Source organism: Thermobia domestica, chromosome 3, assembly GCF_964235325.1.
Source record: "Thermobia domestica chromosome 3, izTheDome1.hap1.1, whole genome shotgun sequence".
Lineage (NCBI taxonomy): Eukaryota > Metazoa > Arthropoda > Insecta > Zygentoma > Lepismatidae > Thermobia > Thermobia domestica.
In genome coordinates, this window is record NC_137456.1 from 80009818 (window position 1) to 80036597 (window position 26780).

The following is a 26780-nucleotide window of genomic DNA, read 5'->3' on the forward strand; positions in this document are numbered from 1 at the left end:
CTTTACGTTTTCTTATCTATGTAAATGACTTCCTAAGTTTTCTACCTTATAAATCTGTTTTATATGATGACGACACAATACTTCAAAGTACAGATAAGTCCTTAATTGAAAGTAAAATTTAAAATAACGAAATGTTAGAAATGCCATTAACATGGTTAAAGTATAACAAACTTTATATCAATGAATCTAATACAGAAACAATTCTTTTTTATCTTGGTAATCATGTGACTGATGTAGGTGCATGCCATAAGGGAATCTATCTAGATCCAAAGCTAAACTGGAATGTATATACATGGTGTAAATAAAATTATAACTAAGCATCTTGAGGTAAAATTAGGGTTCTTTTACTTTACTTCTATAAGAAGAAATTAGAATCTACCCCTCATGCTCTAATGCGACAGCGTGGGATACGGTTTATGAAATCATCTGCCATACCTAACTCTAGATATTTAATTAACCATTTTTATTAATCAACATATATAACATTTCTTGTGAAGCACATATTCTAAGAGATATAGTAGAAGATAAGGTGGAAGGAAAACAAGAGAGAGGAAGACAAGGTTATATAGCTGATATATACTCCTAAAGGGTTTATTGGATGAAGATCCCAGCGCATACAACAGTGACGACTCTAAAGGGGCAAGGATGAAGGTTCCCTCCGTTGACACAATCTGTAATGTAAGTCAAGAAATAGGAAACTAGTATTTTCGGTATACGGAAAAAAGCTGCCCTCAACATGTCTCTGCTCCGTCACTTGCCTCCCAAGTAAATGGAGCTGGCATCGCACTGGCATGGATGACTATCAATTTGCGGTAAGTTGACTACCACTGATCACAGAATACGCATATTTATTACAAGCGCTTCCAAAAGTTCCTTCTCATTACCTGAAACCTTTATGACTAAACTGCATGCATCAAGAGAAAGTTTAATTTCTTTTGTCTTGGGTCCGCAATTTTTCGATTGATTTGATGCGGCTTTCCATTCTTCCCTATCCTGAGCCAAACTTTGAATTTCCTTATACACATAGTTTTCTTCCGTATTCTGAGTCAAACTTTCAATAACCTTATAATTTTTCTTCCCTATCATGAGCCAAACTTTCAATTTCATTATACACGTAGTTTTCTTCCCTATTCTGAGACAAACTTTCAATGACCTTATAGTTTTTCTTCCCTATCATGAGCCAAACTTTGAATTTCCTTATACACATAGTTTTCTTCCGTATTCTGAGTCAAACTTTCAATAACCTTATAATTTTTCTTCCCTATCATGAGCCAAACTTTCAATTTCATTATACACGTAGTTTTCTTCCCTATTCTGAGACAAACTTTCAATGACCTTATAGTTTTTCTTCCCTATCATGAGCCAAACTTTCAATTTCATTATACACGTAGTTTTCTTCCCTATTCTGAGTCAAACTTTCAATGACCTTATAGCTTTTCTTCCCTATCATGAGCCAAACTTTCAATTTCATTATACACGTAGTTTTCTTCCCTATTCTGAGTCAAACTTTCAATAACCTTATAGTTTTTCTTCTCTATCATGAGCCAAACTTTCAATTTCATTATACACATAGTTTTCTTCCCTATTCTGAGTCAAACTTTCAATGACCTTATAGTTTTTCTTCCCTATCATGAGCCAAACTTTCAATTTCATTATAATTTTTCTTTCCTATGTTTTGTATTATCTGGCAGTCCCTTGCCGCGGGGAAAGGGGGGAGCGGGGCGACGGTCCAGGCTGCCGAAGTACGAAATAAAGCAAAAGTAAGGAAAAAGTAATAAAAAAAACTTACTCAAAATCGACCTCACTCATATCTACATGGGCGCTGTCGTATACCATACTTTCTCCCTGGGTGCTGATTTTCCATGGCACGGCACTGTTATCTGGCACGAACTTCTTATGGTTTCCTCTTGACAGTTTCTCTTCTGTTGTTTCCTCCATAGCCAATAGTGATATTTCTGTATGTCTCATATTGTGTTCAATCCTTTCACCTTTTCGAATTACGCAACACAATTGTGTCTATTTCATTGTAAACTATAAAGAATGGTGTTGAGGATTTATTAATTAATTCTTTGGCTTAAATTTTTTTTTTAGTGCATAACCACCATTAGATCATATTCCGAGCCAAAGCAATCGATCCAAATTTCAACTTTCTTCCCCCTTTTTTTAAAAAAAATTTATTATTATTCAAGTGTTATTTCCCATGCATGAAATGGGTTCCGTTCATTTTACTCCAATAGCTCTTATAATCATTAACATGCCGTACATATTGTGGGCTCCTATGTTAGTAATTTTCTACTTTTACTCGTTTGTTCTTTATATACCCTAGTCTATACGCTAATAGTAAGGTAATAGACCCTAAATATGGAATATGGTTGGCCCTACGTTGTACTTGTAATTGGCCGCTTTGCCGACTATTCACCAATCAATTCAACTTCCAACGTAGTTCATACAAAAAACGAAACAAAAAAAAGTAAAATTGCAACTAGGAGGACAGCGAAGTCAACACTGTTATAGCAAATTTGTTGGTCAACGTGCAGTACATGTTAAACTACGTTGTAATTAATCGCTACGCCGACCATTCGCCAATCAATTCAATTCCCAAGGTAATCCGTACGACAGAAGTAAAATTGCAACTAGGAGAAGGGCAAAGTCAATGCTGTTATGTAAATGAGAGCAAATTGGTTGGCCAACGTATATAGTACATCTTAAACTACGTTGTAATTGGCCACTTTCCCGACCATTCGCCAATCATCTCAATTCCCAACGCAATCCATATGAAAGAAATGAAATTGCAACTGAGAGAGGAGCGAGGTCAACACTGTTGTAGGAATGACAGCTATTTGGTTGGTCAACTTACAGTACAAGTTAAGCTACGTTAGATTAATATATTTATCAACTTTATCTTTGCAATTTCCAACCATGCCTGCCATTAGCCAACATGAGGCCTTTCAAGTGTGCTGTTAGGGTAAAGAGAAATGCTTGTGTACAGAATCGGGGCTCAGTTACTAAACTTCTCAGAGTCCCTTGCTACGAAGCATCAATACTGTTGTACTTGTGTGATTTTTCAATTCTTTGAATAATGTGGTTCAAAATACACTGTACAACGAAGTTTCAGCCTGCCAGAATCAATTTGATTTCTGTGTTTTGTCAATTTTGCTGAAGTTAATATGATTTGATTTCACTTTGTGTCACGAAAGATATGAATTTATGTTACAATAGAGACAGGGAGTTCTGGTTTATGTATTCATAAAACAAAAGAAGCACGTTTCTCTGTAAAAGTAGCGATATAAAGTGAGTAGGGAATTTGACAGTGTGAGTGTGAGAGGGATACAGGAAAGGGTTCGGAACTTGTTTAATTCCAGGAACTCAAACTATCTGCCACATCTGAGAGAGAGAGGGGGGGGGGAGAAAGAGAGAGTGAGAGGAGAAAGAGCGAAGCAAAAGAAACAAATGAGAGTAGAATGTCAAGAGTGAGATTCCCAGAAGTCGTAATTCAATTTAAAAGTTTCCAAGTGTCGTTTGATGTGAGAATATCTGTATATATATATATATATATATATATATATATATATATATATATATATATATATATATATATATATATATATATATATATATATATATATATATAATCTTGCTTAGCCTGAAAGCTATTGGGGGAAACTAATTTGTTCATTGCTTGTGAATTTAGAATAAAAATGGTTTCCACACTTTCCCCACTATTCAGGTAAGCACTTATAGGTGGGCTTTTCGTTGCTGTTAATGATAACTATTTAAGAGACACTGTTCCAGAATTGAGTTTTCCTAAGATCGTTAGTTCTTCATTTCTTCTATTTACTGGTATAATCAGTAGCGTATTAAAGGGGGCTTCCGGGCTTAAACCCTTCCCGAAATTTTATTTACTATATTAAAGTAAATAAAATATCTTGAACAATTTTCACATTTCCAGGAATAAAGTTAGCAAAGCCCCTCCCGAAACAAAACCATTTCCCTCCTAAAAGTGAATAAGGGAAAATGAAACTATATTACCAATGGCAATTGCACATACATAAATCACCTAAGGACTTTGAAAGATTTTATAACCTGAGGTACATAACTGAATCAAAGATTTGACCTCTTCTGGTGTATAGTTTTTAATAATAGTTACATATTTGTCTTCCTCTTCGTCTTTTTCCACTTATGTGGACTCGACATTTCTAATTGGTCTTCTCCATAAAGCTCTATCCCGGAATTCTTTCTCTGTTAGTCCTTTTAGCCATATCCATCCATTCCCTCCTTGGTTTCTCTATACCTCTCTTCCCATACACTTCCATTGTCATTACTTTTCTGACCACATAATCGTTTTTACTTCTCTTTAGTTTGACATACCATTGCAGTCTTCTTTCTTGGATCGTTTTACATATCTCTGTAATCTTCATTATTCCCCTTAATCCTATTTGCATACCCTTTCTCTGTCTATATACAGTAAAACTGTCTATATACAGTAAAACGGTGAAATAAATAAATCTATTATATAAAAGCGATTGTGTATTTCACTCTGGTAGTCACACAATAACTACTGAACCAATAGCAATTATATTTGGCATGTTTGTCAACTTTATCCCCTCCAAGCATTCTATGATATTAGATTTATTATTATCCTAAGGAGGAAGCTCGGATTGCCATTATTAATGCAAAACAAACAGTGAGTATTTCACGTGCCCGTGAACTTAGGAAGACGAAACTTGGTATACATATAAACTTCTTATTAGAAAGAACGGAACCCATGTTCCTGTGTTTCTGAAAATTTATGTTTTAAGGGATGTAAGGAGGCATATATCTATATAAAATTGTATGAACGCAAATGTTTATATTACATCATAACTCTGGAATACTTGGAATGGTTTCAGCCAAACTTGGTACCATGTAAGCTGGAAAAATTGTGTAAGGATAAGACACACCAAGCACTCCATCAAGGGGCCGAAAAAGGGGCGTGTATAAAAATTATCAAAAGCGACCAATATCAGTGTCGAATCTATTGTTTTTGGTGTTACAGAAATGATTGGTGACACTCTTGATGACATTTAAGCCCAAATTTAGGGAAGAGATCCCTATAACATCTAGGAGAGGAGAAACGAGGTACAATAGTAATCGAAAACGACTGATATTTGTGTCGAATTTATAGTTTTCAGGGTTGCTGAATTATTAGTGACACTCCTGATGACATTTTAGCCCAACTTTAGGAAGAAGGGGCATGCCAGGTAGGCTGGGAATTAAACCGAAGGTGTTCCTCACTGTTGTTTTATTTAATTCATTTCTTTATTTTCAACACATTATTTATCTCATTCAAAGGCGTTGCTCTTCATTATTTACTTCACTTGGCGCTGCCCGGGAATTGATAGGAGAAATGCCAAAGGCGTTGCTGTTCGTTATTTATATCACTGATTTCTTTATTATCAAAGGGGGAACGGCAAAGGCGCTGCACTTAGATATTAATTTCACTAGGCGTTACTCTTTTTAAATTTATTTCATACATTTGTTTATCTACACAATTAAATTGCATGGAGACGCAACGACAAAGGCTCTTCGTTATTTACTTCACACATGCATTTACTTTCAAATGACAACGTCCAAGGTGTTGCTATTCATACATCACACTTGGTGTTGCCGAGGAATTGATAGGAGTTACCCCAGGGTGTTACTCTTCTTATTCATTTCACTTATTTCCAAAGGAGCAACGCCAAAGGCATTGTTCTTCGTTATTTATTTTACTAGGAGTTGCACGGGAACTGACATTGCGAATGCCTATGCGTGGGGACGACAGCGCCAAAGGCTTTGCTCTTTGTTATTTATTGACTCATTCCTTTACTTTCAACGGAGGTGTGGAAATGGAAAACGCCCAAGGCGTTGTTCTTGTCCATATTCTTACCGTGTATCTCAGCCGACCTGGGAACTACTAGGAGCGGCAACGCCCAAGGTGTTGGTCTTCGTTATTTATTTCATACATCTCTTTACTATCAATGAAGGTGTGAGGACGGCAACGAAGAAGTTGCTCTCGGACATTTATTTCACTCATTTTCTTTACTTTCAGTTATTATATTGAAAAGTTCTTATCGCTTCCCAGGCGTCAGACCCATCCTTAAGGCTGAGCACTGGTGTAATCCAACTCTAACAAGGGTTTGGTGTGATTATGCCACACTCCGTCTTACTTGGATCGAGCCCATGTATGCATATCTTGGATTATCCTTACGTATTTCTTTGACACTCCCCAGACGTCTCCATACTTATTGATGTGGTACTCAGTAGTGTCTTTTCCAAATTGTATCTGCTTCCGAACTTTCAGTCTACGATCACTATTCTATTCTTCGGGGCCACACTTCGACCATTTATTTCCTTGCAGTTTTTAACTTCCTTGAATACAAATTGTCTTCTGCACAAAATTTAATCGATTTGACTCTCTTTTTCACTACTCTTGTAAGACAAAAGGTGCTCATTCCTTTTCTGAAAAGATGTATTGCAAAATACCAAGTCGAATACCATCGCAAAATCTATCATTCTTTCTCTTTCCTCGTTTCTTTGTCCCACACCCCAGCCACCATATATTCTCTCAATGCCTTCCTTACTTCTACCGATATGCCTTTCAAGTCATCATCCACAATTACTCTTTTTCCTATCGGGATGCTGCTTAGTTTGTGGTCCAAATCCTCCCAGAATTCTCCTCGCAACCTGCTTGCAGAGCTTATGAGCATACTATACTGATCATTTCGGCCCCACATATTTTGGTACTCATCACTCTGTCGCTTCTTCTATTCCCACTTACCACACTATCCTCCAGATCACGAGAAAAAACAATATCCACTCTGCTTCTTCCTTGTCTATTTACTTCACCATACAGTTACTTGTAGCTACCTCCTATCTCTCTTGCCTTATTACCTTTCCATCTTGTTTCCTGAAAGTATAGGATCCTCAAATTCTCCTTGCTGCAAACATTATCTTTCTTTTCAAGTTTAATGTCCTACGATTATGACCTTCAGGCTAAGGGAGACGGGTGATTAAGACAAGTGAATAATTGGCAGTATGAGAATGTGAGAAAAAACCAGAGTACCCTGAGAAAACCCACGAAGAAAATGTTGTCGACCACAAACTTACTTGGCCTGGGATCGAACCCAGGAAACCCATAAACCAGAAGGAAGCGCTCTACCACTGAGCTACCGTGCCCCACAATCAGTTTCATTGAGACTTCACCTCACATCCTATGTATAAGCGGGAAACAGTGCATCACGCTAATTCGTAACAGTAAACAGTCACGCTAATTCCTAACAGTAAACAGTAACGGTAATTCCTAACAATACACAGTCACGCTAATTCCTAACAGTAAACAGTCACGCTAATTTCTAACAGTAACGCTCATTCCTAACAGTAAACAGTCACGCTAATTTCTAACAGTAACGCTAATTCCTAACAATAACGCTAATTCCTAACAGTAAACAGTCACGCTAATTCCTAACAATAACGCTAATTCCTAACAGTAAACAGTCAAACTAATTCCTAACAGTAAACAGTCAAGTTAATTTCTAACAGTAAACAGTAACGCTAATATAGGTCAATACTTGCGTTATCACTTGCTTGCCTGACTAATAGTTTTTGCTAATGCACAGGAAATTTGTCGGTTTAAAACTATTATGATGGTAATTGCAGCTGAAAAACCGTATTGTTTCAATTTGATTATTTCAAAATAGGACAATATTTGTTACCATGCTTAGGTTAGGGCATTAATATTTGTGTAACTGTATATTCATGGTCAACTTAACAATAATATCAGTAAATACATACATTTGTTAAATATAAATAATTGAAGTTTTCAATAAAGCACGATTTGAATCTAGAGTATACAACAGGGCGAAGTTGGGTGCAACAACTAGTATTATTTAAATGTAATCGTTAATAAGCAGTTAAAAAAAATCGATCAGCAAATCCCAAAAGTTGATTGAGTTGCTGAAAATAATCAGCTAATTCGTAGATTCTGTTCGCACACGCATTTTGCACACGATTATCAAAATAAAATGGGTTCATACTTCGAAAAATAGAAAAGACATTAAGACATCAAGATAACTAAATTGTTCCTAGAGAGGAAATTGTATTATTAGTTAAGTCAAAACTTTACACTTGTATTATTTTTGATTGTTTTGCTCTTTCAACTAATTAAAACAATATTTTTTGTTGTAAATTACGAATTTTAAAACTAAATATTTTTTGTTTAAAATTTAAGTATAATATTTTGACTGGTCAAGAAACTATTTTCGAGGAAGATGTTCTCAAAATTGCATACTGTTCATCTGAACTCAGGGCATGTCATTCTGGAAGAAAATGTTATGGCAGACTCGCTTGCAATTCACAGTAATGAAATTACTGTCAGGGGATGACAAACTTTTTAGATTTTTTCCCCCTCTAGCTTTCTTCCCTAATGCTCTAAATATTTTTTCCCGTCCTAACTACTGGTCCTTGAGGATGCTGTAGCATCTCTTTTCCTCTTACTGCTTCTGCTGTTGCTGCACACTCTTTTATTTTCGAGGAAGGAAGGTTCCATTTCCGCGCGCATTTGCCACGCCTACTTTTCTTCATCACTTCCGGTTACATCCAATAGGCGGAGCGGATCCTCCGAATGGACTACCACAGGAAGCCACTGTTGCCGGCTCTGATCGATGTCATTTTCAAAGAGAAGGACGGGGGGAAGAAGAAAATTACGAGGTTCTGTTGAGGAGTGGGGTTCGGGGTTAGGTACCGTTCTCTTGGAATGTGGGGTCGTTTGTGTGCGAAATGCTAAGGAAATGAAAGTGGAATTCACAAGAAAAGAAAGCAGGCATACGACGAATTACATATCCGTTTCTTGTTCTTATATGCATTTAGGAAAAATGAAAGGCAAGATAGGGGAGTAAGGCAAAAGGGACTTTTTATCACGAAAAACAGATTGTGAACGATATAGAGGAGACGTATTTTGGTCAAGCTTCAAAATTAAGCATTTGTACCACAAAGATATACCCATTCTGCTTTAGTTCGTTTCTACTGAAATGAAAGTAGGATTTCAATTTTACGAACTCTGATATTTAAAACAGAAATTATAATACAGTAACATCACGACTTACGTAAATAATGAGTTTCGTAAAATCTTTACCTAATTTGAGTTTTCCGTGAAGTCGAATTTGTATACTGCTTAACTTCAATATTTATTTTGTTTTATATAATACACAGTATTATTTTTATAAATCAAACATCATGCAACACAGTGTTTACTCGCATATAAATATAAAGTTATGAAAAATATTTAATTACTAGTATATTAACGTAATATTTGACATTTAGCTATGATGTAAATTTCGAGATTTATTAAGTAGCTGTAAATTGACGTAAGTTGCGTATTAAGTTACTGTACTAATGTGGAAAACGTAAGCACCGTATCAGGTATTGATGTGATCATTCTCGAACAAATCTTCTTTACTTAGCTACGAAAGCTGTATTTTCTTTCTCTGTCGAGTAACTTCAAAAAATTCGTTCCATAATTATTATGCGACATGTACTATTCTATCAAACAGGTGATATTTCACTTCATTTCAACTTTCAACAGATATAACCAATCGTATTTTGACAACCCAGACCAGCCGTTCACTAATGTTTATATCAATACAGAGTACAAATTACATCAATTGCAATTTGGCTAAAAGAAAAATAATGTAAAAAATATTTTGATCTTTAAGGCCCTTCCCTAAGCCAATGGTTCTCAACCTTTTTTGACTGACGGCACATTTTATTGAACGCCCGGGACATCGCGACACAATTGTTTGATAATTTTCTTAGTAATAATAATAATAATAATAATAATGCAAATTATAATAGTGTAACCCTACAGGTTTTTATAATGTAATGACTCTATGTAGTACTAAGCATTATTGCTGTCGCTGGAGTCGTTGACTGGTACAGACAGTCTCTAAGATTTTAAGTAGATTTTAACTAATTATTATTAATTTCTTCATGTTTTTTTTTAATTTTAAAATTTTTGCGACACTTCTTAAGGGAATACGTGAGTAGGTGTCCTAGGGGACCAGTGTGTCGCGACACAACGGTTGAGAACTACTGTCTTAAGCTCATTCCCATTTTTTTAAAATCTTATTAAATAATTTACAGTCATTGAATAATATGAAAAACGTAGAAAGTAAGCCAGAAAGTAATAGTGTCTACAAAACGATATTTATATGAACTAATAATTGTTTTCAAGACCCTCACTATAGTAATACATTTGAGTGACCAACAATTATGACGTCAGAAACTACACATCCAAATTTCTAGTCTATAAGAACAGTTCTGGGGACGATTAGCTTATTTAACAGTGTTTGACTGATACTACCTGGCTCAAAAATTTGGAAACGGTAATTAGCTTATTTAACAGTGTTTGACTGATACTACCTGGCTCAGAAATTTGGAAACGGTAATTAGCTTATTTAACAGTGTTTGATTGATACTACCTGGCTCAGAAATTTGGAAACGGTAATTAGTTTATTTAACAGCGTTTGACTGATATTACGTGGTTCAGAAATTTGGAAATAGTAATTAGTTTATTTAACAGTGTTCGTTTGATATATTAGCTTGCTCAGAAATTTGGAAACAGTAATTAGTGTATTTAATAGTGTTCGACTGATACTACCTTGCTCAGAGATTTGGAAACAGAAAGTACTTTATTTAACAGTGTTTGGCTGATACTATCTGGCTCAGAAGTTTGGAAACGGTAATTAGTTTATTTAACAGTATTTAACTGATATTACGTGGTTCAGAAATTTGGAAACAGTAATTAGTTATTTAACAGTGTTTGACTGATACTACCTGGCTCAGAAGTTTGGAAACGGGAAATAATTTATTTAATAGTGTTTGACTGATATTATGTTGCTTACCTTCTATGTTTTGATATCCTTAATTGTCTTTTACAAGTTGTTCACTAAATTTCCCTAAAAGTGTGAGTGATCTTAGCGATTAGCCTTTAGTACAAAGCTAACTACAAGGGCGCCAACTCTGGGGGTACTCTACTGCTGTAGCTGGCGTGGGAGACCTGAGTTCGATTCTCGACAGGAGCTCATGTGGTTCGGATTCCACGTTAATCAGTAGGTCCAAGTCTCACATAGCCTAGCTGCTGAACGAGACGTTAAACTCAAAATCAACTCAACTCAATCCTCCTGCTCGAGCGGCCCAGCAGAATTTTTGTAAGCGTGTTGAACACTATACAAAAAGAGAAAAGTAAAATAAAAATAAAGAAAAGAAGAAAACCTAAGAAAGTATAAGAAGGGAACTAGGGGAATTCTAATCCTTCGTTGTATTTCTTAAATGAGAGTAGGGAGCGATTTTTTTTTTCATAAAGTGAAGTAGGGGATATAAAGTTTGGACAGCGACTTTACCAGGCATAAAAAGATAGCGGGTTAGAACACTAGAGCCTCACAGGTTACGCTGCCATACTCTCGTTGAAGAATTCTTTTCAGTGCTACATAAATGGAAATGAAAGTGACTATGATTGTGACTTAATAACTCTTGAACCACCCGACCAATCTCGATCAAATTTTCAACATAGATCAAGTCCGGGCCTAAGATGGTTTTTATTATTTATGCCTTTTAAATTCACATTCAGCCCAGCAAACTTGGGAGAGACAGAGGGAGAGATATAAATATAAAAAGGATCAAAAATGACCAATATTAGTGTCGTATCCATAGTTTTCGGGGTCGCTGAGATGAACAGTGACATTACCGATTCCATTTAAATTCAAGTTCAGCGAACAATAGTAATATTTATTTTTTATTTACATTTATATATTTTCTTTGCTTCTATCAATTTGAGAGCGCTTTAGTAATAGTAATAAGTGACTGAATAACGGAATGTATTACTGATTTTCCTTATTTTAAGCCAGCGAAGCGGATAATTGATGCTAGCAAATAAATAATACGGAATACTTCATTTTCATTCAAAATACCTAAAACTGTATTTTTAGTAGGGTTAATTTTCAAAAATTTCCGAAAAGGACCTTCGGACCACCCCGCTAAGCCTAAAAGAATTCCATACCTTCTGACTCCCCACTTGAGGACTGTGAATTAGAGCACCCCAACTGAGTTTCAAAGCCTGGCGCTCCTGGCTAAGTAGTATCAAGTTACCTTTTAGTTTATCAAAATATTAATGTAGATAATTCCAACAAAAATTGTGGCAAAATACTATCAGGGATAAACAATACTTTACACTCTCATTCCACATCTACCGTTAGAATAATGGACATTTCCATTGTTATTATTATTATTATTATTATTATTATTATTATTATTATTATTATTATTATTATTATTATTATTAAAACTTCAGACCTAGATGATTACGGAGAACACTTGCTTTCGCTCATGCGATGATTCTAACTATACTAATGCCACATTGACTTGATCCCTAGTCTTCCGTTGCAAGCGCTGCTATCGGCTGAAGGAATTCCACTCACTTTCTCTCGCTTAGCAACAGCTGAGCCCTTATTGGCTCAACGCGTGGGTGTGAGCTTTAGTTCGCATTTTTGCCACGGTTTAAGACATTTTGGCAGCACAATAGTAATTTGCGATTGAATTCCGGTCTGCTACTTGTGCGTTTAAAACAACGACCACCATATTTGTACGTCATATGTCGGTACAGGGCAAAATGTCTGCACCGCTCACTAGGAAAACTGCTTAGCGAAAGATATTATGCATGTTTTTCAAATGTGTACGATGTTACTAATAACACAAAGAATAAATAAAGTAATAAACTTTAAGGCTTCTTTAAAAATAAAGCTATTTGTCTATTTATTTATTTATTACCAATTGTTTGAATATACTTGAATATCTTAGGACAAAGGTATAGTGTAATAATTTGCAATATTATTGATATTGTCTGCAGCCTGACGTAATAAACTAATTAATGTTCTCATGTTTGGATCACCGACCGATCTACAAAGCGAATTTTATTCATTCTTAAGAAAAAATCAACAATATAAAAGCACAGTGATTTAATAGTAGGGTGCTAACTTCTTGTATGCAAGTATGTCGTGGATTCGATACAGCGTTGCCAGACTCACAGCTCGGAATTATTCCGAAACCTGATCGAAATTATGCTAGATTCGGTCAAATTATGCTAGATCCTCATAATACTAATTCAGGAGTTTTTAAAGAAAGAAAAACCGAAGTTGAGATACGATAACATAATTTAAAATACACAGAGCGCAAGAATGCGACTAGTGCAGTCGTTGCCAGACTCACCGCCTGGAATTATTCTGAATAATATTTTATTTTAAGAGCAGGAATAGCTTGGCTTCTAAGAAGAATAAAAAATGAAAAATATGTCGTATAAATGAATGCAAAGTGTTTGTTTGCATATTTTGAAAGAAAATGACCTCGCAACCGAAGGAAAACTCTGGATGGAATTACAATATATATATATATATATATATATATATATATATATATATATATATATATATATATATATATATATATATATATATATATATATAATAAAAACATCTCTAAACACATGGCGAAAGGCCTCTTTGAGTCACCTGCATTTGTGTGGTATATGTTTCATCTTAACGTCAAGAAGCTACTGTCTCCAATAAAACTTATTTTCAGAAACACTAAATTGTTTTTATTACCAGGTCCCTTCTGTAAAGGCATCGGTAAAGGGATGATCTCCGCCGTTTCAAACTTGCTTCGAACAATAAGACTGCCTGTATGGTTTAGCGACTGTATGAATCAATGGGAAAGGATACATTTCTGCCGTTCTTTTTCTTACCACGACCAACTTCTTTCTCATCTTCAGGCTTTGCGGCTTTTTGATAAACTTGCTGAAATTATGATAGATTTGGGCAGGATGCTAAAAGCAAGATGCTAGATGCTAAATACATGCAAATTATGCTAGATCTAGCATCATTAGGCTAGATCTGGCATCGCTGATTCGATAGTACCCGTTCAGGGGACCCCCGAGGAAATTAACACATGAAAAAAGAATTTTCCAAGTATAAATGACGTAAATTCTTTACTAAATTGAATAGGCCCTACAAAGATACACAAACTTAAGATGATAATTATATCCAGGAGCCTTCTGAGAATTCACCAGTGCTATTATCGAACTACTTTACACATGAACAATATTATTTCACCATAATATCTTCGCGCTTACTGTCGTTTTCTTTAGCTCACGGAAACGTCAGAATCTCGAGAAAACCCGCGGACACGATGTTGTCCACCACAAACTCATATGGCCTGGATTCGAACCAGGGACCCTTTACACTAGAGGTGAGCGCTCCACTATTGATCCACAATGTCCTTTGATAATGAATGTTTGTGATATGTCATGACGAGTAATAAACACAATATTCTGTTTCAGTGAGTGAAGAGCAATCAATCTACACGAACGAAACTTAACAAAAGGCTTGAAACGTTTGCTTTCATGATATTTTTTTCCCTTGTGCACTTCGGAAAACACAAAACGCAATACTTTTATCATATAATCTTTTGCAAATGTACCACCATGTACAAAACATTAATCACGTCAGAGCTGACGAAAGAATACAAATAAACTTATGTTCACGTATTTAGAACACTATTTCTTGTGAGGTTATTGAAAAGAAAAAGTTGAGGTTTCAAAGTAACAACAAATATAATACATAATGAATTTCTGTCAATATTACTCTTGTTCAGGCTCGAAAAATCCTGAGCGCAGGTAGTCAAGGCGATTGGAAATACGAATCTGGCTCCTAAATAACTTAAATCCAAAATAAAATTATAAAGTCTCATGTATGAAATTGTATTATTATGGTGCCTAGTTTTGAGGACCGGCGCCTAGGTCACAAGAAAAAAAAATTGAGCATTATGATGTTCTTTCGACAGCATAACCATCTGTCTGCCTCTATTCACTACAGCTTCTTCAATTTCAAATATTGCAGTGACCACGGAAGCATTTCCCTTGTACAAATACAGCGTTAAAATGTAAAGCGCTATATAATACGATTCTTATAACATTAAGATAAGAACGGTTGTTTATAGGAGTGGGGTGACCAATTGCTAATATATACAGTAAATAGTAGAAAAATGTGAGGATGTAGGTCTTCTTTTAAGTGATTAAGAGGTTTTTGGTGCAGAAAGTGCTTATTTGTAGCAGTAGTATAACAGGATAGAAATTCACGACAAATCTTCAAAATATAGAAAAGCTATAATATGGTGGCGTAGATATTCTCAATCTGCGCGTAACTTAATTTGAACTGATATAGGTCTAGTACTTAGATTCCTAATGTTTTTTTTTGTATAATACAATAATAAAGTAGTCCTCCATGAGTGTACAAGTATCTAAATTATTTGTACTGTTAAAACATTGCAAATGACCTTTAATGTATTTTAAACTGACAGAATAGGTCTTATTAACACATTACATTTATATACAGTAAGTATATTACTTATTTTGTAACTTTTCCTTTCACTATTCCACTAAATTTATTTGTAGTTTACAGTAAGAAATTGTAATATGATAAGATACCCTGAAGCTTCCAATGCGGCTCATAGAGAGATACCGATCCGTGACGTCACGCCAAATCCCCAGATTTTGTTGCTTTGACGTAAGCAATTCAGTTTTAAATTGTTTGAGGCGTTGTATCTCCGTAACAAAGAAATGTTTTTCTAAGATTTTTGGTATATGTTATATTGAAGACTACTTCTACATGATGATGTCTTTAAATTACAACCTGTGGTCAAAAAAAATGTCCAAACAGGAAGAGAAATCAACAGAAGTATTGCTTGATCAGATTTGACTGATTTTTTAAATTATTATTATTTAAAACATTTATTCTTAAAGCAATGATTTTTCCTTTTTTTTAACTTATCGAATCTGGTAACAGTAACAAGATAATAGACTAGAAAACGTGCAAATGAGATCGATGCCTACTTAGGACATGGGATATTATGTGTCTAAAGATTGTCATAATTTATTTTTATAGTACTGTCATTTTACAGAGTAGAAGTATGGCATACAATTCACTTAAAAATAAGAACTTTTTCTATGTTAGTGCGTGTGACGCTATTAAGAATATAGCTCTCGCTTTCGATGCGAGCGGTCGTGGGTTCGATTCCCGGTGGGAGTACTTGGTCGAAAAAGTGTAAAAAGCTTTTCCAGGCCAGCCATCCTGAATGTGGTTTTCCTCATTCACACCAGGCAAATGTCGGGGTGGTACCTAATATTTAGGTCCCAGGTTGTTTCCTTCCTTCCCCAAGCCTTGTCTTCTGCCCCCATACGTGACTGGGCTAACATGGTCGAAAGCAGAGAAATCTAAATCATATTACAACTATCGCCTCTGCTCATGCGTACTTTGGGAATGAGCATAGGGGTATTTTTCGAGTATGAACAATATTTGATATTCATTGGTGGGATTTTAGTTTCAGAGAACCTGACAACACTGCCGGTGCATGTACTATCTTGTCAAAGGCGACAGAATCCACTTTAATTAAGTATTATTCATGAACTTTCTAAATTAGAGTACAAATCTTGCATGTGATTTCTTGTTTAAACCTGGTTTGCCTTGTAGCAGCTTCAATATCTTTTCAAATTAATCAGTTTTTTGGATTTGTATCAGAAAAGAAGTTTCAGTTGTAAGAAAAAAAAATTTTGATTTGACTTTTGGGAAAACTCGTCCAGGGTGAGGGTTGTTTATTACATCATGCTAAGAAGGTTTCAATCATTCAGCTCAATTTTATCTCAAATGGATTTTACCAAGATTTTCATGAAAAAAAAAAATCGTAAATGTTCCATTTAACTTTCCATTACGTGTGTACGGAATTTATTCCCAGGTACACACTAGAATTCATTTTTGCTTGCTTGTCCAAACACAAGTTAATACCTCCGTCATCAATTTTCACTCATGTTTGCCATATGTTTTTTTTTTTTTTTTTTTAATAAATATACATAAAAAGGAATAGAACCAGCAGCTGTCTCATCACTCATTTTAATCTCCCCGAGTTTCCGCGAACTATAAGCTCAAAGATGAAACGTCCCAGCACATCAATCATTTTTTATGTGACCCCCCAACGAAGAGTACGGTTTATGTTTCTTTACAACACCATTTGTGTAGTGTTTCACTTCTGAAAAGATAAATAACCCAACGGGGAAAACGTACAAATGACAAGTTATATGCTATTTTCACAATGTTCAAGAGGAAAAAAAAGGGCATTTATACCATTTTGGCACTATTTTCTACGACATACGATATGCAGTATTCTTCTTGCTCATAAGTACAGTCAAGAAAATACTATATCGTAACATTTTTATGTTTGTATTACGTCGTAACGTACAGGGTGTCCATAAAGTCTCAAACAACTAACAGTGTCTCACTCGAAGGTAACTCCGAAAGAAATTACGTTAGTGCGTAAATATTTGACCGGTTGCGCTCAAATTTTGAGAGACCCTAACGTATTTTATGAGAAAGGTGAGGTGGTAACATTATCTTGGAGGAAGTGTAGCCGTTGAGGAAGTGTAGCAACAGACAAGTTCCGTGAGTCATTGATGTTAGCCCGGTCGTATTAGAACTGGAATAGTGTTAGATCAGTACGGTGGAGATTCACTTAAAAAGCGTTTTCGACGTTTATCGTAAGAAACTGGAATATGTCAAAGAGCTGCGAAGAAGGTGACATAAAACACACTCGCAGTGTCGTGTTCAAATGTGTTTAGAAATTGAGGAACGGCATTTGCAGCACCTCTTGTGATTGCATTTCATATTTACATATACAAGTATGCCATGTACAAATTTTGTTTAATTTCCTCTACACCTGTTTTTTTTTTTTTTTTTTTTTTTTAACAGAACAATTTCTGCAAGTATCTTTGAATGGAATCCCTGTAGAAGAAATGGATGCTCCACATATCTGTCACAATTCTCAAGACAATTTGTCAACCGCATCTATAAATTCCGTTCAACATGTGGGCAGAGCCGTACTGAGACAATATCACTACCCTGGGAGAAAGTAATGTCTACGCCATAGTGCAGTCAGTTCCAACCAGCCAATGTATGACGTAGGAGCATGCTCTTATAATCTGACAGAAAAACAATGAGAAGAGGAGGGAAGGAGATAAGGAAAGAGAATGCAATAAAGAAGTGTTGCCCGTGAACGAGAAGTCATGGATCCACGAATAATATTTCTGAAAAAACATGAACTATGCTATCGGTTTTCTTGTTTGCCTGCCATGCAAGCGTCTTTTATCAACGACAAGTTATGTCAGCTCCTTTTCCTCTCCGTATGATTTACCGAGAAGAGGACAACAAACTCCAACGTTACAGATCATTCAGTTTATAATGACTACACTACTATGCACTTTATCATGTTAAGAACATTAGTCCATGATTGCCCAATGCCTTTATTTATTCTGAATATAAATCATATGATTTATGAGTCACACGCAATGCTTAGTTTGCAGGACAATAAGTAAGAAAAAAAAGAAGAAGCAGCTTTGAGTCCATAGCAACTAAAGAAGAATACTCCCATGTACCCGCACGATGTTTGACGAGCTATAAGATCAGGTTGTCTAAAAAGTATTAGCTCTTTGGAGGTCAAAATTGACAGTGCATGTATTGTAATTTGAAAACAACATTATGAAACCGTATGTTTGATAGCCTTCTGCTATTTTTTCTTCAACACCATGATCCCGTCACTATAGAACTTCTGTTGTTTCTGGTCAAAAGATTGTGATTTGTGGTATTCACAGAACTCACACACCAAAACAAATGATATTCGGATGGTGCCAAGTCCAGGTTATATGTTGACTCCATAAAAAAACTCCCACCCAAGTTCTCTTAATTTCTGACGGATCGTTCAAAATGTATGCGGTCTGACATTGTCAGCATAGTATACGACACCGTTTCTGTTGCCCAGTTCCGGTCTTTTCTTTTCAATTGATAGATTCACTCGCGCTAATTGTCGACAATCCAGGTCCGAGTCTATCGTTTTGCACGGCGGTAGCAGCTTCTGGTGCACGACCCTTAAAATCCCAGCAAATGCACAGCATAGCCTTCCTAAGCGTCTGCATAGGTCTAGCTGTAGACTATGGGGCTCGCTTCCACCATGATCTTTTACGTATGTTGTTGTTGTAAGTTATCCACTTTTTCTTTATCACTCGTAGTCAGCTGCTTCAGAAATAGCTCGAGTTCGTTACGTTTTAGAAGACTAGCAAATACAAATTCGAGCGACTAAATTTTTTGAGTCAGATCATGTGGCATCCAAACGTCGGACTTCTTTTTATAGGCAGGTTTCTTCAAATCGTTTAACATTGTTTGATTATGGTTTAGGTCATTGGTTATGTCATGACTGCTTACATGCCACCGCATTTGCTCTTTTATTAAAATAGGATTATAAAAACAATGTAGAGCAGTTATGTGGAAAGTTCAATCATCTTCATTGTAAAATGTAGGACAGTTATATGAGAAGTTCAATCATCTTCATTGTAAAATGTAGGACAGTTATATGGAAAGTTCAATCATCTTCATTGTAAAATGTAGGACAGTTATATGGGAAGTTCAATCATCTTCATTGTAAAATGTAGGACAGTTATATGGAAAGTTCAATCATCTTCATTGTAAAATGTAGGACAGTTATATGGAAAGTTCAATCATCTTCATTGTAAAATGTAGGACAGTTATATGGAAAGTTCAATCATATTCATTGTAAAGTGTAGGGCAGTTATGTGGAAAGTTCAATCATCTTCACGGCGCAATAAATTACGTCTTAATAAAGAATTCCAACACGTTATGCACATCTACAGCTTCGACTCTCAGCTGTCAAACGAAGTTAGGTCTCACCCACTGTTACTCATATACCCTGAGATGCCATCTCGTGCTCAAAGGGCTCAATACTTTTTCAACTACCTGATATATATACGAGTATAGACAGAAACTTATTCAAAATTCATATTGAAGTAATAGGTTGAACATTGATGGAAACCACAATTGTTTTTCACTTTTTAAATAGTTTGAGTTCTCTCTGCTGAAAATTCTAGTTTCCATAAGTCTCTTAAATGATACTTGGAATTCAGAAAAAAAGCATGGTGAATTAAGTAGTAGTGAGCGAAGAAAAAATGACAAAAAATAAAATTCCTAAGCAAGTGACTGTGTTCCTGATTCTACATGATCTAAAACTAAATTTTCAGCTACTTCATAATTTAAAAAAATGCTTTATGAAGAAAAAAATATATATTTTCACATAAGTCCTAGTCTAAATTGTGGAATATTGTAGATATCTGGCTGACGCTGAAGTATTTTCAATTTTTTAAGTCAACAAAAGCTGAAGCAGGATACTCTCTAAGATTTTGCCAACACGTATCAATGATTAAACAGAAGTAAAGGTTTCCTTTGACTTCAAGTTACATATGCATACCATACTTTCAGTAGCGGAATACATACATACACACACACACACACACACACATATATATATATATATATAGGATGTTACAAAAAGGTACGGTAAAATTTCAGGAGTAGATTCCTTATGGGTAGACAAGCAAAAAGTTCATATGACCATAGGATGGGAAATGCATCGTTACAGAGTTACGGCCATTGAGTCGCCTGATGGTGTGAAATAGTCACATTTTGGTCACCCATCAATGTGACTCAATTTAAACCTCAATAACTCAGCCCCTGATTAAGATAAGAAGATAGTGTTGGTATCCTTCTAATTCCTGTTGGTAATTCCTGAAGGACGAAACTTTCCAGCAGATATGCCTTTTGTGTATGTGGGGGATACCACGGCGAACGAGGGAGGATAAAGTACGTGCTTTTTCGTTGTTATTATTATTATTATTATTATTTTTGTATCAGGATTTTGATAATAGCATCCCTTCCCCCTTGGGGGTGCACTCATAAAAATTGTTATATGAAGCAATGAAGTAGAGAATGGTAATACCCTGTATGTGTTTGTTGCTTATATGAGGAGAGGGCAAATTTGACCATTTTTCTTTTGTCTCAGTTTGAAAATTACATGTATTTTTAGGGCGACTCCATTTAAGACTTGTACGCAACAAGTACACGTACAGGGTATTACCATATAGTGAACTTCTTCATTGCTTCACATACCCATTTATATGAATGTACCCCCAAGGGGGAAGGAATGCCATCCTCAAAATGCTGATGGCAAAAACAAAAAGTACGTACTTCACACCCGCCCCCTCCCCCGTTCGCCGTGGTACACCCTACATACGTAAAATGCAAATCTGCGAAAAACTTTGTCCTTCTGAAACACGTGATATCAAAATTATTTCCTAGCTTAATTAGGTGCTGAGTTATTAAAGTTTAAGCTGAGTCACATTGATGAGCGACCAGAATGGGACTATTTCACACCGTCAGGCGGCTCAATGGCGGTCGATGCATTTCTCGGCATATGGTCATATGAACTTTTTTGCTTGACTACCAATTTTGCTGTAAGTTTTTGTCACATCCTGTATATATATATATATATATATATATATATATATATATATATATATATATATATATATATATATATATATATATATATGGGGGGGTATGTGCACAGGGCTGGATTAACCACTAGAATCGGGCCTAGGGGCCCACGTTTTAGGCAGTTTAACAAGCAAGGTAAAAATGCAAAAGTTGAATAATAATAATAATAATAATAATAATAATGAACATGGTTAAAATTAAAGTATTTTTCGTTCAATTTAACGTCTCACGATTATGCCCTTTAGGCTAAGGGAGACGATAATTAAGCCAAATGAATGATGATAGCAAAACTAGTAGAATGATAATGTGGGAGGAAACAAGAGTACCCCGACAAAACCCACAGTAATGTTGTCCACCACAAAATTACTTGACCGCGGATCGAATCAGAGACCTCACACACCTGAGGTAAGCGCTCTACTTAAAGTTAAGGTGAACGTCCTCCAAGTAATAACTCATTTAACGAGTCTAATGGCTTCAACAATTGGCGGTTGAAGTTGAATGTAATTGTAACGTCATATTTGTATTAGACAGTTATTTAGAGGCTGACGTATAAAAGACCGTCCACATATTACGTAACGCGGCAAAGAGGGAGAGTGAGTTTAGGCTCTGTTACGAAGTGTGACAAGGGGGAAGGAACAGGTTTACGTCTTCTTTACATAACGTATTTTTTGCTGTAACTTTATTTTTATTCTCAGGTTTATATGCAATCTTTTAAACAAATAATTTTATCCAGTTTTTGTGCAGAAGAGATTCGAAGACGGTACTAGACACCAGTATGACTGATGACGAATCTTGCATGCATTACAATACAATAAAATTCCGTTTCTTGGCTATCGCAGTATTGCGTTTACCGCACATACTTTTCTGGAGTGAGTTGTTAGTGATTATAACCACAATTTGAAAATATCATCGCGTTTCCACTCGTATCGCTGTTTTCGAGAATATTGTTCAAAACTTTAGATTTGGATAATTACCCACTCTATTCTTCTAAGGGGTTTCGTATGTGAAACAGAAGAAACTATTTTTTTAAATAACATTTTCCAAGACGGAACGATCCACAATTTGCAGAGTAAAATAAGATATTTAAAATCTAATTCGTCGGATATTCATCTCGTACTGATTTTTTTTGGGTTCATTTTTGGATTTGAATATTTCTGGAGAAATCGAATTTATTCGCATTCTAGCACTGATTTAGGACAACAAGAATTTGAAAAGGGAGGTAAACAAAGAAGATGCTCGAAAGCTTGTTCACAAATGAGATGTCCCTACTCCTTCACGTGTGCAGCCACTTCGAATCTGCTGTCGACGAGAAAGAGAACTTTGCATCGTCGATGCTGGCGAACTTCAAATACACAAAGTATCTTGTATCCCGAAAAAGAGGTCAATGTTAGATTTTAGATGCTGCTTTATCTGCATCTTCCGACAATATTACCTCCTTGCCAATCATCGGTGAAATTAAGTGGTTCACATTAGAGTTTTTACCATTTTACACGAACATTTGGGTATTAGAAAGCTCTGTGCAAAGTGGGTGCCGCGTGAGCTCACAGTCGACCAGAAACAACAACGAATCGATGCTTCAGAGGAGTGTTTGGCGCTGTTAAACCGGAATAAAAGGGAATTCTATCGTCGGTATGTGACAATGGATGAAACATGGCTTCACTATTACACACCAGCATCCAAAAGACAGTCAGCTGAGTGGACAGCAGTCGATGAACCGAATCCAAAATGAGCAAAGACGCAACAGTCGGCCAGTAAGGTGATGGCGTCTGTATTTTGGGATGCGAACGGAATAATATTCATCGACTATCTCCAAAAAAGAACCACCATCAACAGCGAGTACTACTGTGCACTTTTGGATCGATTGAAGGCTGAAATCACAAAGAAACGGCCACATTTGCAAAAGAAAAAAGTGTTGTTTCACTAAGACAATGCACCGCGTCACAATTGATGAAAACGATGGAAAAATTGAATGAATTGGGCTTCGAAATGCTTACCCACCCACCATATTCTCCAGATTTAGCCACCAGCGATTTTTTCCTGTTTTCAGATCTCAAGAGAATGCTTGCTGGAAAGAAATTTAAGTCCAATGATGAAGTCATCGCTGAAACTGAGGCCTATTTTGACGAGAAAGAGATATCGTACTATAAAAGTGGTATCGAAAAGTTGGAAAATCGCTATACTCGTTGTATCGCCCTCGAAGGCAACTATGTTGAATAATGAAATCGAGTTTTATCAAAATTTTGTTTTTTTTTCTTACTTATCCTACGGACTTATTGAATGACCTGTTATATATATATAACTGAGGAGGTTATAAATGGCTTCGCCCATTTTTAAGGAAACAACTAACCTGTAAATAACTCATATCCATAAATGTAAACGTGAATGCTTATCAATATAAATAAAACTGACAAAATTTATTTCACATACCCATGTATACATGCAAACTCTATTTCATAAATTAGAGATTTTTTTATTATTATTTTACTCACTCACAGAATGGAATAATGGATCAGGTTTTTCCGTAAACATACTTTCTACACAGGCTTCAGTTTTTTGACAATAACCCGGACAAAGATATAGAGTTCGTCCTTCTTCCGGTTGAAATAACCTGTGAATTCTATTTTTACCTGGTTTTTGAGATGCCAGTAACTGTGCTCTTACATGACACTCAACGTCTTCCGCACTTCTTAAAATACCACAATTGGAAAAACAAATAATTAGAAGAGCCATTACAGACATGGAAAAACACAAGATTACAATTAAACATACACAATTCCAGCCTAGATTCAACAGTGCTTGATGACTGCCACCACTAAAAAATCCATATTCTTTATTGGCAAGTGGAGGTACTACTGTGCCAAGCAGCCCACACAAGAAATGAACTCCAATAACATTTAAATAATCTTCAACAAATATCCTCGCACCAATCGGGACCCAAACGCAAAAGAGGAATGAACCCACTGTACTAATACCAAAAGATGCTAAAGGTGTATATGATTCAAAACCACCAGAAATTGTAACTATTCCTGCTAATCCTCCTTGCATACATTTTAGAGCGGTCCAGTAACCAGCTAACTGACGCTGAATCAAGAATGTAATTGCAGCTGTTACCAAAATACCTGCACACAGTGCTGTTAAAGTGTTAAGTAATATACTGACAGTATTGGCAAACGCTATTCCACTCCCAACGGTGACATATATGAACGACGCACATCCGATTCCAACAAATCCTAGAATAATGAACAAATATCCCAGTAAAGCAAGAACTGGAGCTGCAGGAGGTAGTGACTTTTCATCCATTTCTCCAAGAACCATAATCTTTCTTCCAAAACTGACACTATATACTAACGCTATGCCACCTCCTGTCAAATGAATAATTGCTGCTCCTCCGTGATCCTGGAATTCTACTTTGTGATCCATCAGGTTGTTAGTTCTCATCCAACCATTTTCTGACTTAGTCCAGTGTAAAATCAAGGGTAAAACAATGCCCACTAAAACAGTAGTCTGAATTAGGAAACCAATCGTACGAATTCTGGTAACAGTAACTGACATGACAATTGCTGGTACCGTTATAATAATAGACCACATAACAATGGCTGTTTCTGTTCTATATTCACCCATGAAAAAGAAGTTGGTAGTGCCTATCACGTGTCCAGAATCTCGACCGAAAGCTACAGCAAAACCTATCACAATAAACACAAAACTTGCTACAGTAATGTCTAAAAGATTATGGATTATAATTCGCATAGTATTTTGTGATGGAATACAGCTCAGATGAAGCATTACAAATCCGCCACGTAGGAAAAGCACTGTTATTGAGCACAAAACTGTAAACCATGCATCCATATGTCTTTCAATCTCGTAGTGAGTTTGATCAATATTATCACTGGCCATTATCTCTGGTAAATTAATAAATGCTTGTTTAGTTTTAATAATAAATTTCGTCCCTTAAATAACACAATGTTAAGAACTATAATTTGTTTACATATCAATCACACTTCACTCATTAGAACACTAATGTGTTCTTTCTTTTCTTTTATTTGTTCTGGTACTTATTTTTAAAAACATGGTAATTCTGGAAGTGGCCATAAATATCAATTTCCATCGAAGTTGAAGGACCTGTCTCATGCTTCAAGTAGATGATCACACTGTGTCCATAAATATAAATTTTACGTGCAGGTTTACTTTTGGCGAACCACTCAAAATAATTGTTGAAAAATTATAACTCTTTTATTAATTTTCTTCTAATTGTCTCCTAAGTGACTTGCGTTGGCCGACATGAAAATATATCACTTAGCATATAGAAAATTCAAGGGGACAATCAGAAGTAATTGTTGAAAATTTACAATTTTTTACGATTTGCGTATAAGTTAAATATCTCTTTCGGATGTATGGCATGAAAACTACAGTTCAAAAAACAAAATCAACCTCTACTAAGTGGACACTAAAAAGCACGAACGCTATCTAATTGAGCCAGGCAAGCGAAGCTGGGAGTCCCAAGAGGGGGTACGTCCGAAGAGAGCAGGCGCATTAGCGACGGTGAGTAAACGCGTAAGCGAGGATAGTAAAAACAAGTAGATTTTGTCAATGGTATGAGTTTCAATGGCATATACAGAACCATAGTTACAGGGGGTCGAGCGGGACGTTGCCCCGGGCACTGATACCAAGAGGGAGCCGAACGAGCAAACGGAAAGAAAAAGTGTTGGAAAAGAGTAAACGACCTGGCGCCCCATAATAGTATTAACACCCTATTGAGTCAATAGTGTTGTCGGTTAACAGAGAAATAGATTTGAAAAAAGTTCTTGCTTGCTCGACTCGCAACCTAAACATTTCGGTGACAGTCACAACAAGTTTTTACTTACTACTTAAAGAAAGTAATTATATATGATTTCTTATTGGCGATGTGGTATACAAGGTGCCGAGTAATGACCTATAGTGTATACAGGAGCATTTTCAAACTTAAAAACGGTGAAAGTCTGAAGTACCAGTTTGGTGTTTTGATGATGAGTTTGGTTGCTTAATCCTGCTTTTCTACCCAATCCGATTAATTACGACGTTGAAAATGAAGGGATGAAAATGAGAGGGATGAAGAAACACATGTACTCTGCTGTTTTGCGCGGGAATATTAAAAATTAAGGTAAACACGGGAATAATAACATTTTGGAACTTGAAGCAGTTGTAGAATAGGGGCTTAAAAAGTCATAATTTAACCCAACAAAATGCTTTACAAAATGAATGAAAGGAAAATTTCTCCGCAATAAAGAAACTTGC

General features: G+C 35.9%; 2 protein-coding genes across 2 annotated transcripts in view; one reads left to right on the forward strand and one right to left on the reverse strand.

Moving 5' to 3' along the window:
• The window catches only part of LOC145681844 (regulator of G-protein signaling 7-like), a 461439-nt gene that overhangs the window by 138923 nt on the left and 295736 nt on the right, over window positions 1–26780 (forward strand). The window lies entirely within an intron of this gene.
• On the reverse strand, window positions 23893–25539 carry LOC145680547 (putative ammonium transporter 1). Its single transcript, XM_081751174.1, has one exon. The coding sequence runs from the start codon at window positions 25401–25403 to the stop codon at window positions 23991–23993; it is 1413 nt and encodes a 470-aa protein (XP_081607300.1). The 5' UTR covers window positions 25404–25539; the 3' UTR covers window positions 23893–23990.

Excerpts from the sequence above, each read along its gene's own strand:
- LOC145680547 (XM_081751174.1), bottom strand. The coding sequence starts at position 25,403 with ATGGCCAGTGATAATATTGATCAAACTCACTACGAGATTGAAAGACAT.